Source organism: Gorilla gorilla, chromosome 1, assembly GCF_029281585.2.
Source record: "Gorilla gorilla gorilla isolate KB3781 chromosome 1, NHGRI_mGorGor1-v2.1_pri, whole genome shotgun sequence".
Lineage (NCBI taxonomy): Eukaryota > Metazoa > Chordata > Mammalia > Primates > Hominidae > Gorilla > Gorilla gorilla.
Window position 1 is genome coordinate 11,789,022 of NC_073224.2, and position 18,389 is coordinate 11,807,410.

At 37.6% G+C, this 18,389-nt stretch overlaps 1 protein-coding gene across 5 annotated transcripts in view; it reads left to right on the forward strand.

Moving 5' to 3' along the window:
• AKT3 (AKT serine/threonine kinase 3) overlaps positions 1-18,389 on the forward strand; it is a 344,485-nt gene that overhangs the window by 165,082 nt on the left and 161,014 nt on the right. For all 5 annotated transcript variants that reach the window (XM_063707276.1, XM_055380781.2, XM_055380779.2 and 2 more), the window contains one exon: positions 13,463-13,574. In XM_063707276.1, coding sequence (XP_063563346.1) covers positions 13,463-13,574 — 112 coding nt within the window. The remainder of the gene's footprint in view (positions 1-13,462; positions 13,575-18,389) is intronic.

Here is an 18,389-nt window from a genome sequence, read left to right on the forward strand (position 1 = left end):
TTTGTTGTTTTTGTTGTTGCTGTTGTTGTTGCTGTAGTAAATACCCAAGAGGCCTTTTTATGTCTGTGGTTGGAACCATCTTTCAAAGCCAGGCTACCTTATTTGGAGTTAGAATTCCTGAAGGCAAAGAAAACACATCTATACCTTCCCCTTAAAGTTTAAAGAAGTTAGTGCTTTCCAAAGAGGTGGTATTCTGATAATGACTGATAGGCTATCTCTATATTTGACTTTTTTTTGTTTGTTTGAGACAAGAGTCTCGCTCTGTTGCCCAGGCTGGAGTGGAATGGCGCGATCTCGGCTCACTGCAACCTCCGCCTCCCAGATTCAAGCAATTCTCCTGCCTCAGCCTCCCAAGCAGATGGGATTACAGGCACCCGCCACCACGCCCAGCTAATTTTTTGTATTTTTAGTAGAGATGGGGTTTCTCCATGTTGTCCAGGCTGGTCTCAAACTCCTGACCTCAGGTAATCCACCCGCCTCAGTCTACCGAAGTGCTGGGATTACAGGCATGAGCCACCGCACCTACCCTCTATAGTTGATTTTAATGGAATTACTTGATTTGTTTATAATCTTCCACAATTCATTGTTTATTTGGACAGTGCTTTACTCTGGATAAGTAGACCTACCTTTTTATTTTTCTCCAAGGGGGAAAAATCCTTTATTCTTTACATCTAATCCTTTCAACTTTTCCTGTGGAAAGAAAAATATCCCAAGTATTAGAGCTGTTACTCCAAAATCAAGAATATGATTAGGATTCAAAAATATATATTTTTTGAAAAGTATGTTTTTTGAAAAATATATTTTTTCATATATATGAAATATATAAATATACATTTTATGAGAAAAAAATAAGTTGTGAGAAATTATATTGTTTCTGAAATGTTTCCTGAAGCTTTTCCTAGAATTCAGTCTGTATGTGCTTAGATTTTGATGAATAGAAAAGAACTATGAGAAGTATTCCAAATTCCCTGAAACTTAAGGCGTTCCACTCAAAACAGTCAAATAAATCACAGCATATGATGAAGTACCACCATATGGGATACAAATAAGTGTAGTAGATCTTCAGGGATAGAGAGTATGAGTTGGAATAAGAGAAGATCTTGAGTGACTAGAATCTAAGTAAAAAGGAAGTGAGTATGTGTCAGGTGAGAGAAACAGCATGAGTTGTTAAATCCTGAAGTTAATAATAATCAGATAATTTTTAGGGGACAGTGAAGAGACATGTTTATTAGCAGAAAGTACTTATAGTTTGGCAGTGAGGAATACAGTTTGAAACTTTTTGTTTTAATTAATGGGGCTTCCTTATGAATAGCTTTGAAAGTCAGGCTAAGAAATGTATTTGAACATTGTCCTGCAGACAGGAAAATGTTTTTGAAGAGAATGACATATAGTTTAAGAATTTGGGTAGGACTCATCTTACTAGTAGTATGTAGGACAACTTAGGGAGAAGGGTAGAAAAGGGAGACCACCTAAGAGGTCATTTCAGTGATGAGGATTTTGATAGTAAGTTCCCGGGTTGGGTGTCAGCAGTGGAAAAAAAAAAAGGATGATTCCCAGAGTCATAATGAACAAACTGTTAACATGAATGTTGGTGGCTTAGCCATGAGGGTTGAAAGAGAAGGACGAGTCAAAGATGACTGAGGAAGTGTTTCTTGGGTGATTAGGAAGATGATATGGAAATAAAATAGAAAAACTGTACTGGTATAGTAATTTTCAACTTGGAAGCTGAAACAAACAAAAACAAAACCCTTTTGGATATCTTGAGGATGAGGCAGTATAGGGCATCAAAGGAGATGCTAGTTTTGCCATATGGGGATGGAGCTTGATGAGAAGGGCCGGGACTGAAGAAGCAGGTTTGAGAGTCATCAGACATCAGGTGTCAGTCGATGCAGAGCTACTGGAGAGCCTATCTATAATTAAATCCAAAGTTCTTACCAACTCATTGAAGATCTTTCTAACCTCATCTCCTACCTTTTTTCCTAACTTACTTGACTCCAATTACACTGGGCTTCTTGCTGTTTCACAAATCCATCTGTGGAATCCCTCCAGCTGTGAGTCTGCACTTAATGTTCATTCTGTGTAACTTACTCTTCCCGAAGGTAATCTGCATTGGCCTGTCATTTCATTAGAGACACCCTTTTTAATTAATCTTTCGAAAATAGTATCACCTCCTGTTCACTTCAACTCGTTGACCTGCCTTATTTTTCTTCATATTGTTTACAAGCACCTACTATGTTGTAAATTAATTGTTTTCCTTGTTTATTGTTTGACTACTCATCCCCTCAGTAAAATATAAGCTTTATGGAAAATGGGGACCTTGTTTTGTTCACTGCTATTCAGTGCCTAGGTTACTGGCTGATATACTGTGGGTACCTAACAAATATTGTGTAATTAATGTCTAGATTTACTATGGGAAAAAATGTCAAAAATAAAAGCATAACAGAAAGGTCTGAGCCTTTGGAAGGTAAAGGTCTGAGCCTCTACTTTGGAAGTAGAGGCCCTAAGAAAAACTAATGAATGGTATGGGATGGTAGTAAAAGCAGGCAAGTCAGTGTCATGGAGGTCAAGGAAAAGGGACTCAAAGGATAGGGAGCCAAGAACATCAAATGCTGCAAAGAAATGAAAATGAGAACAAGGAAAATATATCTGATAAAAAGGAGACTGCAGTAGAGTGTGGAAACCAGAATTTAGCTAATTGGTTAAGGCATAGGTAACAAAGGCCAGCCTTGTAGATTATTTTGAGTGATTTACCAGCAAAATGAAGGAGAGGAATGGGGCAGTTAGGGGGAAGAGGAGCAGCATTTAATACAAGTGCTTTAAAGAGTGACTTTGAGGCTGGATGTAGTGGCTCACACCTGTAATCCTAGCACTTTGGGAAGTGGAGGCGGGCTGACCACCTGAGGTCAGGAGTTTGAGACCAGCCTGGCTAACATGGTGAAACCTCATCTCTCCTAAAAATACAAAAAATTAGCTGGGCGTGGTAGTATGCGCCTGTAATCCCAGTTACTCAGCAGGCTGAGGCAGGAGAATGGCGTGAGCCCAGGAGGCAGAGGTTGCAGTGAGCCGAGATTGTGCCACTGCACTCCATCATGGATGACAAAGCAAGGCTCCATCTCAAAAAAAAAAGTGACTTTGAATCTGCATCTTGGTCTTTGTATATGTTTATTGTTTATTTCACTGTGGTATGTATGCACTGATAAGCTACTTTGAAGATACGTGAGTAGAAATTGTCTCATTGGTACAGATGGAAATCTCGAGGCATTTAAGTTGTAAGTTACTTCTAAGTGGGACCTATGCAATTGGTACATATGGACATAAAGGTGGAAATAATAGACACTGGGGACTCCAAAAAGGAGAAGGGTGGGACAAGGACCAGAAAACTACCTATTGAGTACTATGTTCATTATTTGGGTGATGAGTTCACTAGAAGCCCATATCTCAGCTTTAGACAATATACCCATGTAACAAACCTGCACATGTACTTCATGAATTGAAAATTTTTTTTAAAAGCTGTATCACAATCACATCTAATAAAACTAATCTTTAGTATTACCAAGTACAAATTCATATTCAGATTTCCCACTTGTTGCCTAAAACTGGTTTGTTTAGACCAGAATGCATTAAGGAGGACCACGCATTGCATTTGGTTTTTATAAATCTTTTAAGTCCCTACTAGTCCAGCAGAGTATTAGACTACCTTCCTCACCCCTCTTTTGGGTACATTCACTTATTAAAGAGACTACTTCATTTGTCCTGTGAAAGTTCTGTCTTCTGGAATTATCTGATCGTTTCTACGAGGTGCCATTTAACTTTTCCTCTACCTCTGTATTTACTGTAAAAGGAAGTTAGATCTAAGGATTCCATCAGATTCATATTCAGAATTTTTATCAAGATTGTTTCCTTGATGAGTCTGTGTACTTCATATTGCGTTATGTCAAGAGGTACCTAGTATTTGGTTGACCAGCTGTTAGTAATGCTATCATTGTTCACTGGGTTACGGTGGTGACAGTGTCATCTCTTCATTATAAACTAAGTCTCTCTCATGTGGTTACCAGATAATCTGTGGTTTGACATGTTGGCACTATGCAATATTTAGTCTTAATTAGTTATTTACCAATGATTTTACCATTGGAGATTTTTGCCTGAATTAATTATTTTATTAGGGGTAGATTATCTTTTAGGTATTTTTTAACATGATTTCAATTAGCCAAGGCACAGATAAATTGGGGCAGTATGTTAGTCATTCTGTTTATTTATTTGAGACCAGCCCTGTTTAGGCATAGTACCAGAAATCAAATAGTATGGACCTTCCCCTAAGGGAATTTTCAATCTAATGTACATTCTTGTTGAATTGTTTAAAAATTTTGTTATCAAATCCCAGTTTCATCATGTTTCAAATATAAATAGCTTTTCTTAAAAATAGACCAGGCACAGTGGCTCATGCCTGTAATCCCAGCACTTTGGGAGGCTGAGGTGGGTGGATCACGAGGTCAAGAGACTGAGACCATCCTGGCCAACATGATGAAACCCCATCCCTACTAAAAATACAAAACTTAGCTGGGCCTAGTGGTGCACGCCTGTAGTCCCAGCTACTCCGGAGGCTGAGGCAGGAGAATTGCTTGAAACCCGGGAGGCGGAGGTTGCAGTGAGCCGAGATCGCGCCACTGCACTCCAGCCTGGTGAAAGAGCAAGACTCTGTCTAAAAAAAAAAAAAAAAAAAAATCTCAGAATTATTTTTCAGATTTTACCATGTTATTCAGTAGCATGTTATGTAATGAATGGTTAGATATCCTGTGTACATCTGAGTAATTCTGTTTCATGCATTATGAGTATAAATAAACTGCTTATTCTGGTGTATGAGTACAATGGAGTTTTATGCCACTATTAAATATAATGATGTAGATCTTTATTTACTGAAATGGAAAATATCCAAAACATATAATATCATCAATAATGGTCTCATTTTTATTTTTAAAAAGTGCTTAGAAAAGGTCTAAAAATGTATGTATTCAAACACTAATAATGGTTATAACTGAATGGTAGGATTATGAGGATTTTTATTTTGCCTATACTTATGTATGTATTTTTCTGTATTAAGCATGGATGATTTATACAGTGAAAGTAAATCAAGAAATATGTTTGAAAACCATCTTGCCCACACAACAATTTGAATTCAGTAATGTCACCAAGCTGTATACTTAAAATGGTTAAAATGGTACATTTTATGTTATGTATATTTTACTACATTTTTAAAAAGCCCGTGGCTATTATACTGCAAAAACCAAAATCAAAGCCAAAAAACCAACATGCCTAATTCCTTGAGTCCACTAGATGTTTGCATGCCTCTTATAATTCTTTTAGTAAATGCCTTATGTCATTTTTATATTTTAACTATTGTCTCAAAATGACCACAGTACGTTTATTTGGAATTTCAAGTAGGCAGAAAGTATGCCAAGAACAGTTGTTCCAGAAGACTCTTGAGGTGTATGTTTGTTTAATTAGAGGCAGGATTCGGTGGGCAAACAAGACAGAGAAATGTTGATGGGGAAAATATTGGCTCTGTAAATGTGCTTTTGGTAAATGGTAGTATCTGTAGTGACCATATTCAAAGAAGAAAAATGTGTTAGGAGAAGTTCACATTAACATATCGTGACTTCAAATTCAACTCAAGTTCATAAATAGTATTTCATGTTAATTCCAAAGTGGTGGTTTATGATAATTAAAATGTCACAATTTGGAATGTGGATGATGAAGTGAAAAACATCTTCTAGAGGGAAATGTAATGTTAGTAATCCAGTCTGACTCCCATTATTTATTGAACCCCTTGTATTATGGAATCAAATGTAAGAACTTTGTCTTCTCTCCTGTTTGCTTATGTGGAGAGAGGTATGTTGAGTTTGGGTGATAAAACGCAAATGGTTCGGACAAAAATAACTAGCAATGCGGAGCTGGATTGATGTGAGTCTGCAGATCACTTTTCCATTATTAGTAATTGAACTTTTTTTAATCATTAACTTCATTGGTATTGGAGAATGTGAGAGCCAGCAGTGAAAGAACCCAAAGTCTCTCTTGCCTTCCTTTCTGCTATCCTTACCACTTTCTTTCCCTTCAGCTTCTCATTCTAAACCGCCTCCCGTTACTCCTACCTGGAGAAACGAGATGTCAAGGATCAGCATCCTGCTAGGGGATAACCTTCATTCCTGTCCATCCCTATACTGTGGAGAGAACCAGAGGCAAACACATTGGAGCCCTCTCCCGCTCAAACACTGTTATCAGTTGAAACTTATCCTGGATTTGCTTATATGAGAAAAAGTGTCATAGATGGGAGAAGGGCCAGGCACGGGGAAGGTGTAGAGAAGGTATAGAAGAGGGAACAGACAGTCCTATGGCTTTGACAGATGATTGCTGATTTTTAAGGCATTTTTCCTAGCAGCGTATTCTCTTCAGAAGAGCATGGGATTGGGATTGAGATAGACTTGGAATAAATCCTTATATAATGACTCACAGTTGTGTGTTTTGGGGCAAGTTACTTAGCTTGCCTGAGTCTTGTAAATTTGCTCATTTAGAAAATGGAAGATAATAACACCTTTTAGGTTTTTCCTTTGGATTAAATGAGTAACATTTATGCACCACTCTTTGTGCAGTGCTTGGAATGTAGTGATCGCTCAACAGTTATCTGCTGCTGGAATTGCTCTCTACCAGGACACCTGCCTCACCTAAGTCACCTTCCGCTCATTGGATTAAATGAATCTCTTAAAGGTTGATGTATTGAGTCTTAAATAGTATTATGCTTTTTTGCCCCTAGTGAAAACATTAAACAAAAGATAGAAATGCTTTTTGTCCCCTTCAGAGAACCTCCATGGTGTATCATATTTTTAAGACCTGAAAAATAAACTTGGTTTATGGTCATCATAACTCACAGCCAGCATTATTTCATTATGTGATTTAATGAAAAATGGAATCTGGCCAGGTGTAGTGGCTCACGCCTGTAATCCCAGCACTTTGGGAGGCCAAGGTGGGCAGATCATGAGGTCAGGAAATCGAGAGACCATCCTGGCTAACACAGTGAAACCCCGTCTCTACTAAAAATACAAAAAAATTAGCCGGATGTGGTGGCGGGCACCTGTAGTCCCAGCTACTCAGGAGGCTGAGGCAGGAGAATGGCATGAACCTGGGAGGTGGAGCTTGCATGAGCCGAGATTGCGCCACTGCACTCCAGCCTGGGCAACAGAGCGAGACTCCGTCTCAAAAAAAAAAAAAAAAAAAGGAATCTATTATTATACCTTTGTTTTTCACATTGGATGTTATTTTAGAAAGAATAGAATTAGTGTTTAAATGGCTAAAGAGGTTGGTTGAAATTAAACCTTTAAACATTTTAATTTAAACAGATGATCTCTAAAAATTTTTTTTTGGTGTATGTATTTCTTGGTCTGACATGTTGCAGTCTCTCTAATTGGGTTTCAGGTTTGCAGAGTGATTACAGCTTTGTACAGACTTTGTCATCTGTGGCTCAGAATGGTGTAAAGTAAGCAGAACATTTAAAATTCAGCTTGTGGTTCATGTTGCTCAGTAGAGTTTAACTAGTGTATAACTATCTAATATAAGTAACAGTGTAACAAATAACACTGAGAAGTAGATGTTATAATAAAAGTTAGCTACCTGGCATTTTGTATAAGCACATTTACTTTACTGATGCATATTAAATGATTCTAAAAATCATAGATAATCATTTGGTTAATAGCTTTTTAGAACCTCTATCCAAAGTTTCTACTTCTGGTTTTTAAAATTTAAATTGCCCTACCTTGCTTTGGGAATCTTTACGTAACCAAAAGGAAAATATTCTTCTAAAGAAGTATTGGCTAATCCATTTATTAACCACCATTTCCTTTAAGAATCATGTGTTTCTGATTCCTTATTGTGAACATGCAAGAACTCAAAATTTTTCTATTTACTCGATCACTGGTTTTAACATGGTAATTTAGAGTTTTAACTTTTTTTGAATTTGGATTCAGCTTTTTTAATTACATTTGTTTTGTACAACAACAAACCATAAGACATTGTGATATTCTCTTGGTAGTGATCCAACTACCACTTGAATATCTTGGTGTAGAGATCAAATGTGTTTGTAGAGTATTTCATACTGAGACCTATAAAATATAGGTTTATTTCTATTATACTATTTATTTGTAATTACATGTAACATTATTTTTGTTGGACTAGAGGGTTCACAGGACCTGATTAAATCCTTTATAGCATAAATGAAATACTACTTTATAATTACATGGGTAGAATGATTAGTAGTATGGTGTGTGCCATGAGCTCATAGAGTTTCCTACTCATTTTTGTGTGCCCAGCATTTTGCATAGTGCCTGGCCCATAACTGACATTTCATATATGTCATTTGGTTCATGAATACTTAGCAAGTTTAGTAAGAACGGTGAAGTTGTGCATAACTACTTAGTCATTATGTTACTATTTTAATATTTTTCCAAACCACTCTATACATAAATACAGGTATTTTATTCTTTTCTAAGCCGTTCCTTTTCAGTGATCTGCTTGAGAATGGTATTTATAGTAATATCTTTTATTGTTTTTAGCAGCCTTATAAATTATAGTAATTGATATTTGGAATCTTATAACAGCACTTCGAGTAGCTTCTAAAAGTCTAGTGTTGAGAAGTTCTTTAAATTATAGCATTTAAACTTCATTTAGGTATTTAGTGTTGAAAATATGCTTTTAATTCATGATAGTGCTTTTAAAGATGATAAACCTGAGGGCTTAGATATAAAGTACTTTCAAAAGGATCACACAGCTGATTGTGTTAGAGCCTGGATTCGAATTTCTTATTCTGATTGCAGAGTCTGTTATCTTAATTACCTTATATCACCATAATGGGAACCTGAAGTAAAACTGAAATAGTGAACCTCAGACCGGGCATTCTTTCTTTGCTTCTGTGCTGTATTTCTCTGTACCCCATAGTATTTCTCTTGGGCACGCCCCTCATTTAAGTGTCTGTCCTCCATTCTTTACGTTTAAAGCCAGCCAATCAGTTGCCCAATCATCAGGTATTTATTGTATACTCCTATGTCCTATCACTGTCCTAGGTGCTAGATGAAGAACTGTGCACACAATTCCTAACTTTTAAGTAATTTAGCTAGTGAATTACTGGCTGGAAATTTAATAGGGCTTTTGAAAAGAAGGATATGGGGAGGAACAGTTGGCTTCAAAGAGAATCAGACTGATGGGCAGAGTCAGTCATAGGAATTGGTTGGCTCTTTATTAGTATAAATTAGTATAATGTCTTTGGTATTTTAAAACTTACATCTTTCAAATGAACAATATTTTTGCTTATTTTTTGTGGAATATATATTTTGTGTTTTTTAACTTTCATATTACAAAAAATATGTCATGCTGCTATACAAAGTTGAATTGTGATATAATAGATTTTATGACCTATTGATTCTACCACCTTTTCATTGTCTTGCACATCCCCAGGTTCTCACTTTCCTCCATACCCATTTTAAGTTTCTTAGTTGAGTATCATAATCACTCCCTTGCCTTGCATTCTTTATTCTTTTCTGTCTTCTTGCTTTGACAAACTTACTTGGTTAAAGTACAGCCTTGCTTAAATTCATTACTCTATGTTCCTCACTTGTACACATGCAGCTGAATATATCTGGGAGAAAATACACAACCATGATCTCTGTTATTAGTTTAAATTCTTCATTATTAAATTCAGGTTGGTCCTTCATCCTTCTCGGCAGTCATGGTAGGTCTCCTTAGCCTATTTGTACTTTCATTTTCCCAGAGTGCTATTTCATATCTTTTTCTCTTCAAAGCCCGATGGATCCTTTTGCAACCTTATTCCCGATGACTTTATATCCTAATTCACTGAAAAAAACAGAAGCAGTGAGAAAATAATTTCTACCAGCTTTTACTTGCTTCTGTACTCCTAATTGCATTTGGGCCCTTATATCTTCTCTTTTATTTTTTTACTAAACTATTTATACTCCTGATTAGAGCTACCCCTTTACTTGTGCAGTAAATTTAATCCCTTCTTGCTTATATAGGAACATTGCTTTAGAAATTATCTTTTGGTAGCATCAAAATTACCTTTTTTGTTGGATTATTACTATCAGAATTCATTTGGAAAATATTTATTGAGTACCTACTATGTGTCTGGCATAGTTCTAAGTGCTAAGAATATATGAATGGAGCTTACAATCTAGTTGAAAAGACAATAAGCAAAAAAGATACTAAAAAACTTCATATCAAATGTTAGAAAATGGTAACATGCTATGGAAAATAAAAAATAGAGCAGGTAAGAGAAGATGGAGGGAGAGTCCTAGGTAAGGGGTGCAGATTGCCGTATTAAATAGGATGTTTAAGATAGGCAGCTGTGCGGATGTGTGAGGGGGGAAAGAATGTTAGGCAGAGGGCAAAAAGCTGTAAAGCAGAAAGAGTGTAGTGCATTGTTGAGGAAATGCAGGGAAGCCAGGGTGGCTGGCAGAGCAGCCTGAAAGAGAGTACTAAGGAAGTAGGTCAGAAACTTCAGTGGGGTCAGTGGGAGGGTCAGATCACGTAGGACACCTGCTGATCACTTAAAGGCCTTACTCATCTATTCTTAGTGAACTGAAACACTGCAGAACTTTTTTGCAGATCTTCATTTTAAGAAGATTTCTGGCTGCTGTGTTGAGAACAGACTGCAGTGAGGGGCAGGGAAAAGCTATTCTAAGTTTTTTGGAATCATCAGGTGAGAGACAATGATGGCTTAGTCTGAGGTAGTGGAGGTGGTGAGAAGTTATCAGAAGCTGGTTATGTTTTTAAAGTAGAAACACCAGGATTTGCAGGAGGAGTGAATGTGATGTCAGGGAAGAGAGGACTCCAAGGGGATTCTTGGGTTTTCAGCATGGGCAATTGAAAGGATGGAGGTGTCATGTGAGATAGAGGAAGCCACAGTAGAGGTTGGCAGAAGAAGGAGCAGGGTTGAGAGAGGTCAAGAGTTCACGTTCGGACATGTTCAGATGTCTCCCAGAGCACAGTTTCTGTCTTTAACTTACATAGTCGCTCAGCATCTCTAAATAGGAAGAATCTCGTCTTAGGGCAGCCGGGAGGTTTAGGCATTGGGCACAGAGAATCTGAAGTAGAATTATAGCAGTGGAAAACCAGTTACGAATGGTCTCCCACTTACAGTAGTTCAATGTAACGATGTCTTACTTTACCGTGCTCCTGACAGCAGTACACACTCAATGGAAATTGTATTTCAAATTTTGGATTTCTGTCTTTTCCTGGGGTAGTGATTTGCTGTGTGATACTCCCTAGTGATGCTGGGCAGCAGCAGCAAATCACAGCTTGCAGTCAGCCACGTGATCACAACATGCACAGTAGATACTCTACAGTGTACTGTGTTGCCAGCATTTTTCTGGATGCTCTTAGTTTTTGTGTTTTCTCATCTCATCATGTCGACAAAACACCCATCCATGTGTAATATTCAATACTCTACTACAAAACAGGCTTTGTGTTGGATGATTTTTGTCCAACTCTAGGCTAATGGAAGTGTTCTGAGCATGTTTAAAGTAGGTTAGGCTAACCTATGTTGTTGGGTAGTCTAGGTGTATTAAATGCATTTTTGCCTTACAATATTTTTGACTCACGATGGTTGTATTGGAATGTAACACAGTCATAAGTCGAGGAGCACCTGTAATGACAAATAGTACCAGTATCAAAAAGGAAGATCAGTTTATGTTTCAGCCTGGGTGATGGAAAATTATGAAAGCCAGGAGGAGGAATGAATTTTAGGGGGAAAATACTGAATTTGGTTTTAGGGGTGGTCCAGTAATTCAACCATGTAGAAATACTCACTTTGTGTTTAGACATGTGTGTCTTAAAGTAGAACTGCAAGGTGAAAAAAGTTTGGATTTTGATATTGGTAAACTGAGAGATGATTGCTGAAAACAAGAAAACTGTTAGAAAACTAAGCAGAGACCCTTGGGTGAATGATTTCTCTCAGTGTAAAGGGCCAATAAAGAGCTAATCTGGGGCTGGATATGGTGGATCAAGCCCGTAATCCCAGCACTTTGGGAGGCCGAGGCAGGTGGATCACTTGAGGTCAGGAGTTCGAGATCAGCTTGGCCAGCATGATGAAACCCCATCTCTACTAAAATTAGAAAAATTAGGTGGGCATGGTGGTGCACGCCTGTAATCACAGCAACTTGGGTGGCTGAGGCATGACAGTCACTTGAACCCAGCAGGCAGAGGTTACGGTGAGCCGAGATCGCGCCACTGCACTCCAGCCTGGGTGACAGAGCGAGACTCTGTCTCAAACAAACAAACAAACAAACAAAAACACAGCTAATCTGAGTAAAGAATTGGAACTACAAAGAGATAGAAATGGCAGTTGATAGTTGCTAATGATGGAGATAGGACACAGCAGATAAGCACTGAGAAAAGACTTGAAGTTTTCAACGGAGATAAATTAGTTTCTTCCAAAAGAGCAGAGTCAGCAGACAACCCTACCCTATTTTTTCTTGGTGTCCAATACCATTTATCCTTTAAAGCCCAGCTCAGATGTATGCCAAATAATAGTTAATGTTTGTTGAAAGCTTATAGGTCTCATATTATGCTAATATTACATGAACTTATTATTAATTCCTACATCAAGTCTATGATGTAGATACTGTTTCCCACTTAACTGTTGAAGACTAGCGAGTTTAATTAATTTGTTCAAGTTTGTACAGTTAATGGTACGAAAAAATAATTGAATCTAGGCACACCAGTGTCAGAGAATCCATACCTTAGGCTCATGTTTGTTGACATCTTCCTAGTTATTCACTAACAGAATTTAATCATGTTTAGACTGACTGACTCTTGGGGCTGTGGATACTAAGAGTTACAGGCAGTTTATGTTGTCAAAAAGCTTATAATCTAGGTAAGGGTAAGTGATATTTGTCATTTTCTTAAAATGATAAGTAATACTGTAAGATAGTCTATGGTAAGTGACACATGAGGGATATGGTAATAAGTAAAGAGAATAGAGAGGATGAAATGGTCAGTCTAGGGCCAGGTGTTATGGAAGGTTTCATGGAAGGAATAATATTTGATCTGGACCTTCAAGGATCAGTACTATTGTGACTGCAGGTGATGCATATGGATAGAGGTAAAATAAGTGAGGAAAGTATTTCAGATAGCAAGAACAGCTGGAGCAAAGGCATAAATAAATGAAAGAGTAAGATGTGTTTGGGAAAAATTATATAGTCCAGTTGAGGTGGTTAATGTGGCCAGAATGGGTGAAGGATTGGAAAGGAAGACTAAGGTCAGGCTGTAAATAATCTTGAGTGGAGATCCATAGAAAGCTGTGAGTTTGCACTGGGTTTTGTTTAAAATAGAACTCTGTAGTTCTCAATTATTTACTTCTTGTTTTAAATATATCCATATTTAAAGAAACATTTTATTTTATTCTTAGAATGCCAGTTAATGAAAACAGAACGACCAAAGCCAAACACATTTATAATCAGATGTCTCCAGTGGACCACTGTTATAGAGAGAACATTTCATGTAGATACTCCAGAGGAAAGGTAAGAAATTCACTTGTTTTCATTTTGTGAAAAAGCAACACTCAATCTAAAGATGTATTTGTATCTGACTTTATTATTTGTAAATATATATAAATACAGTTTTTAAATGCTATAGTCTCTAAATTCTTGCTTCTGGCATAGTACATGAATAACAGTGGCTTACAAAATAATATTTAATATATCAGAACCTCTGGGCATGCTAGAAGATATACTTTCAGAGAAACAGAACATTTAAAGGTTAAAATATAAATTTAAAAAGACATTTTTGGCCTGGTGCAGTGGCTCACGCCTGTAATCCCAACACTCTGGGAGGCTGAGGCAGGTGGATCACAAGGTCAGGAGATCGAGACTATCCTGGCTGACACGGTGAAACCCTGTCGCTACTAAAAAAAATAGAAAAAAAAAAATCAGCCAGGCGTGGTGGCGGGCGCCTGTAGTCCCAGCTACTCAGGAGGCTGAGGCAGGAGAATGGCGTGAACCCAGGAGGTGGAGCTTGCAGTGAGCCGAGATTGCACCACTGCACTCCAGCCTGGGCGACAGAGCGAGACTCCGTCTCAAAAAAAAAAAAAAAAGACATTTTTATAGCCAAACTACCTTTTTTAAAAAATTGTATAATTGATTGTATTCATACTTGAAATTCCAAGGCTAGTGATAGTAAAAGATTTCAAGTAACATGCCATTCTAAATTAGTTGTAAGTGGCTGTCTGGAGCACTAAGTTGCTAAGGATTCTGAGATTGGGTCTAAGGATCGGGAGAGAGGATTAATTAGCATTGACTGTCATTATTACTAAAGTGGGTAGTGACAACACTGTAGTAACCAACTCATCAACTTCATCAGGTCCACATTTTTATCCTCCTGATCGATCAGTTTTTACAACCACTTCCCAATTCTATATCTGCTCACTCTGATACTGAGTTAGGTCCGGCGACCACAGTCACAAAACCATCATCCTGCACATGTTATTATATTTGATCCTAATCAGCAACTTTGTGAAGTTAAATCTTATTAGCCTTATTTTCCAAACGAATACATAAAGTTTTAACAGTCTTGTCTAAAATTTTAATAAAAGCAAAATGGTAAAGTATTATTTTAATAACACTTTTGATCGGTAGAGTAAATGGTAATGTATGATTGATTAAGAAATATAGAAAAGAGTTAAGCACTGATAATATTTTCTTTTGTGCACTTCCAATCTTACTATGTGCAGATGTAATTAGGCCTTTCATATAGATACAGTTCTGGGTATGGGTCCCCGAACTCTTACCCTGCCTGCACACCCTCCCCTCCCTGCACACCCTCCCTCCCCGCACACCCTCCCCTCCCCACCATTGATCCTGGGCCTTTTCTCCCTTGATAATTAATACTGAGCTTTCAATTTGTTGATATGTCCACCCATAATCCATAATCACTAAGTTGGGCTAATTCCTATGTATCTTTTGAGATCTGAGCTTAAAATGTTATTTTTCCTACAAAACCTCTGACTCTTATAGACTAGGCAGGTTCCCCTGCTAGGTACTTAGATATTTTTCTTTCTACCTTTTCTATCAATCATATTATAACTGTAATCCTTGTTTGCCTTTCTCACTAAACTTGAAGATTCTTGACAGCAAAGATGATGGCTTCCTTGCTCATTTAAAACATCTTTTGCACATAGTCCATGGCCCAACACAGTATTTATTGACTGGCTGGATGAGTGGAACTATTCCCATGTCAATATATATTCTTTGAAAATGTTATTCTTAGTGGATTTTTAACATCTGTTGAAGCACAATTCATTTTGCCATTTGTGTTTACAAAGCTGGATTTCTGTCAGATCTTAAGACTCTAAAATCCTCTGCTATTCCTGTAATAATATACTACTCTTCTGAACAATCAGTTTTGTTTGCATTTATAACTATAAGAAAAAACAGTATTAATACAAATGAAAAACAGCATACTCATATTTGCCATTGGTATGTGCATTTCTATATACCCCTAGAATCTGGTGTTTGGACATTCTATATGACTTTATTTTTTTTCTAAATTTTTATTTTATTTTATTTATTATTATTATACTTTAAGTTTCAGGGTACATGTGCACAATGTGCAGGTTAGTTACATATGTATACATGTGACATGCTGGTGCACTGCACCCACTAACTCGTCATCTAGCATTAGGTATATCTCCCAATGCTATCCCTCTCCCCTCCCGCCGCCCCACAACAGTCCGCAGAGTGTGATGTTCCCCTTCCTGTGTCCATGTGTTCTCATTGTTCAATTCCCACCTAAGAGTGAGAATATGCGGTGTTTGGTTTTTTGTTCTTGCGATAGTTTACTGAGAATGATGATTTCCAGTTTCATCCATGTCCCTACAAAGGACTTGAACTCATCATTTTTTATGGCTGCATAGTATTCCATGGTGTATTTATGCCACATTTTCTTCATCCAGTCTATCATTGTTGGACATTTGGGTTGGTTCCAAGTCTTTGCTATTGTGAATAGTGCCACAATAAACATACGTGTGCATGTGTCTTTATAGCAACATGATTTATAGTCCTTTGGGTATATACCCAGTAATGGGATGGCTGGGTCAAATGGTATTTCTAGTTCTAGATCCCTGAGGAATTGCCACACTGACTTCCACAATGGTTGAACTAGTTTACTGTCCCACCAACAGTGTAAAAGTGTTCCTATTTCTCCACATCCTCTCCAGCACCTGTTGTTTCCTGACTTTTTAATGATCGCCATTCTAACTGGTGTGAGATGATATCTCATAGTGGTTTTGATTTGCATTTCTCTGATGGCCAGTGATGATGAGCATTTTTTCATGTGTTTTTTGGCTGCATAAATGTCTTCTTTTGAGAAGTGTCTGTTCATGTCCTTCGCCTACTTTTTGATGGGGTTGTTTGTTTTTTTCTTGTAAATTTGTTTGAGTTCATTGTAGATTCTGGATATTAGCCCTTTGTCAGATGAGTAGGTTGCAAAAATTTTCTCCCATTTTATAGGTTGCCTGTTCACTCTGATGGTAGTTTCTTTTGCTGTGCAGAAGCTCTTTAGTTTAATTAGATCCCATTTGTCAATTTTGGCTTTTGTTGCCATTGCTTTTGGTGTTTTAGACATGAAGTCCTTGCCCATGCCTATGTCCTGAATGGTAATGCCTAGGTTTTCTTCTAGGGTTTTTATGGTTTTCGGTCTAACATGTAAGTCTTTAATCCATCTTGAATTGATTTTTGTATAAGGTGTAAGGAAGGGATCCAGTTTCAGCTTTCTACATATGGCTAGCCAGTTTTCCCAGCACCATTTATTAAATAGGGAATCCTTTCCCCATTTCTTGTTTTTGTCAGGTTTGTCAAAGATCAGATAGTTGTAGATATGCATCATTTCTGAGGGCTCTGTTCTGTTCCATTGATCTATATCTCTATTTTGGTACCAGTAGCATGCTGTTTTGGTTACTGTAGCCTTGTAGTGTAGTTTGAAGTCAGGTAGTATGATGCCTCCAGCTTTGTTCTTTTGGCTTAGGATTGACTTGGCGATGCGGGCTCTTTTTTGGTTCCATATGTACTTTAAAGTAGTTTTTTCCAATTCTGTGAAGACAGTTATTGGTAGCTTGATGGGGATGGCATTGAATCTATAAATTACCTTGGGCAGTATGGCCATTTTCACGATATTGATTCTTCCTACCCATGAGCATGGAATGTTCTTCCATTTGTTTGTATCCTCTTTTATTTCTTTGAGCAGTGGTTTGTAGCTCTTCTTGAAGAGGTCCTTCACATCCCTTGTAAGTTGGATTCCTAGGTATTTTATTCTCTTTGAAGCAATTGTGAATGGGAGTTCACTCATGATTTGGCTCTCTGTTTGTCTGTTGTTGGTGTATAAGAATGCTTGTGATTTCTGTACATTGATTTTTGTATCCTGAGACTTTGCTGAAGTTGCTTATCAGCTTAAGGAGATTTTGGGCTGAGACAATGGGGTTTTCTAGATATACAATCATGTCATCTGCAAACAGGGACAATTTGACTTCCTCTTTTCCTTATTGAATACCCTTTATTTCCTTCTGCTGCCTAATTGCCCTGGCCAGAACTTCCAACACTATGTTGAACAGGAGTGGTGAGAGAGGGCATCCCTGTCTTGTGCCAGTTTTCAAAGAGAATGCTTCCAGTTTTTGCCCATTTGGTATGATATTGGCTGTGGGTTTGTTATAGATAGCTCTTATTATTTTGAGATACGTCCCATCAATACCTAATTTATTGAGAGTTTTTAGCATGAAGGTTGTTGAATTTTGTCAAAGGCCTTTTATGCATCTATTAAGATAATCGTGTGGTTTTTGTCTTTGGTTCTGTTTATATGCTGGATTACATTGATTGATTTGTGTATATTGAACCAGCCTTGCATCCCAGGGATGAAGCCCACTTGATTGTGGTGGATAAGCTTTTTGATGTGCTGCTGGATTCGATATCACCACCGATCCCACAGAAATACAAACTACCCTCAGAGAATACTACAAACACCTCTATGCAAATAAACTAGAAAATCTAGAAGAAATGGATAAATTCCTCGACACATACACTCTTCCAAGACTAAACCAGGAAGAAGTTGAATCTCTGAATAGACCAATAACAGGAGCTGAAATTGTGGCAATAATCAATAGCTTACCAACGAAAAAGAGTCCAGGACTAGACGGATTAACAGCCGAATTCTACCAGAGGTACAAGGAGGAACTGGTACCATTCCTTCTGAAACTATTCCAATCAATAGAAAAAGAGGGAATCCTCCCTAACTCATTTTATGAGGCCAGCATCATCCTGATACCAACGCCTGGCAGAGACACAACCAAA